At 35.7% G+C, this 1893-nt stretch overlaps 1 protein-coding gene across 1 annotated transcript in view; it reads right to left on the reverse strand.

The window, feature by feature from the left end:
* Window positions 1–1893, reverse strand: part of SPEN (spen family transcriptional repressor) — a 68358-nt gene that overhangs the window by 16448 nt on the left and 50017 nt on the right. The window contains exon 9 of the mRNA XM_011993969.1: window positions 1332–1432. Within this exon, the coding sequence (XP_011849359.1) occupies window positions 1332–1432 (101 nt within the window). The remainder of the gene's footprint in view (window positions 1–1331; window positions 1433–1893) is intronic.

The following is a 1893-nucleotide window of genomic DNA, read 5'->3' on the forward strand; positions in this document are numbered from 1 at the left end:
CACCAAGTATTCAATGACTGTTGTACAATATTCCACTAAGAAATGAATTAATATATATTAATACTTGCTATCACTTAAACAAAAATGAAATGGCAAGAAGAGGTAGTAGAAAGGGAATGCATTCAACAGGGCTTGTGGTAGCGCAACCCTGACTTGGCTCATCTTGCCATGGAGCCCTTTTCATACTTTGAACTCAAGTGTCTAAAGGCGTTTTTCACACAAACTTTTTGTCTAACATGTATGTACAGGGGTGGAGACCTAGTGGGAACATTCCAGAAAACTTAATCAGAGGCATGTCTGGAAAAACAGCCTGATCATATGGACCAAATTTCCATTTTCAGAAGTAATCAGCTATTGAAGATCTGGTGACATTATCTTAAGATGTTTTACTATATTTCAGTCTTTACTATATTCTTTACTATATTTCAGCAGAAAAAGGTATTAAATACATAACCATAACTGAAAGTATTAACAAGGGGAAATCAGGTTTGCTCTGCACATTGCCACAGTTGCCAGTTTACGTGTGGTTTGGCTTATTGATTCACTTTGAATATTTAAGAGATTCAACTTTAAAATAAAGCTCTTGATATTCTTTTGGAAGTTTTTGTTTGTTTTAGTTAAATGTATGAGCACATGTGTGGCGACAACCTGGATGTTGTCATTACTAAATATGTAGCCATTTAACAGTTTATAATGCACTCTAACATATATTAATACATTTACTTTAAGAAGTAACTGTAAGCGAGATGATTTGTATTTATGATTAATGGCACATAAAGCAGACCAGGTGCGGTGGCTCACACCTGTAATCCCAGCGCTTTGGGAGGCCAAGGCAGGCAGATCACTTGAGCCCAGGAGTTTAAGACCAGCCTGGACAACATGGAGAAACCCCATCTCTACAAAAATTACTCCAGCGTGGTGGCAAGTGTCTGTAGTCCCAGCTACTCAAGAAGATGACGTGGGAGGATCACTTGAGCCTATGAGGCAGAGACTGCAGTGAGCCATGATCATGTCACTGCCCTCTAGTCTGGGTGACAGAGTGAGACCCTGTCTCAAAAAAAAAAAAAAAGTACATTATCACCTGGCAAAACAGTAACTCGAGCTCTAGGAGCATTCAGTGAGAAATCCAGACAGGTTGCTCCAAACCCATAGGAATCACCTGAAAACTGAATTCACAAAAATAAACCTGTGTTTCCATATGAAGTGATAAAAGAGAAGCGTTCTCTATTCTAGAATATAAAAGGAGGGTAAAGAGTGAAAAATAAAATTTAATGCCATCTTAAGTTTCTGTATTAAAACTCAAGCTACACTGATAAGTTTAAAATACATACCTTCTTTCGGCTAACATTTCATAAAAGTCTCTGATGTCTTGACCAGATTTCTCCATGCAGTGATAAAAAGCCAGCTGACTTTCCCGATTTGCAAAATCCACCTTTAAAAAAAAAAAAAAAGAGGTGTTTGATGCAAGTTTCGAATTTTAATGATGGAAAAATATTACCAAATTTGAAAATTCTTCACAACATAGCCCTTCTGAGAAAATGTCAGGAAACAGCAATGTATCTCAGGTAAAACAGTCCTCATCACTGAAACTATATTTTATTAACCTGAAATCTCTCAAATTCTGTATAAATCGTGATAAAGGAATGAAATTTATAAAGTTTCAAATCCAATCGTGGAGTGAAAAAAGCAAAATGGAAAACTGAAATGGCAATTAAGTAATCAGATCAACTAAATCCAGCAATCTCTGTTGCCAAAACTACAGTTAGAATATAAAACAAAATATGGATGAACATTTTAAACTTTACTCACAGCTGGGCCTCAAAGTTATTCAAGCATATGATGTCCATCAGCTATCAATTATCTTATCATCTTTTTTTTTTTTTTTTTTTTTTT

The sequence above is a fragment of the Mandrillus leucophaeus genome, unplaced genomic scaffold, assembly GCF_000951045.1.
Source record: "Mandrillus leucophaeus isolate KB7577 unplaced genomic scaffold, Mleu.le_1.0 Scaffold439, whole genome shotgun sequence".
Lineage (NCBI taxonomy): Eukaryota > Metazoa > Chordata > Mammalia > Primates > Cercopithecidae > Mandrillus > Mandrillus leucophaeus.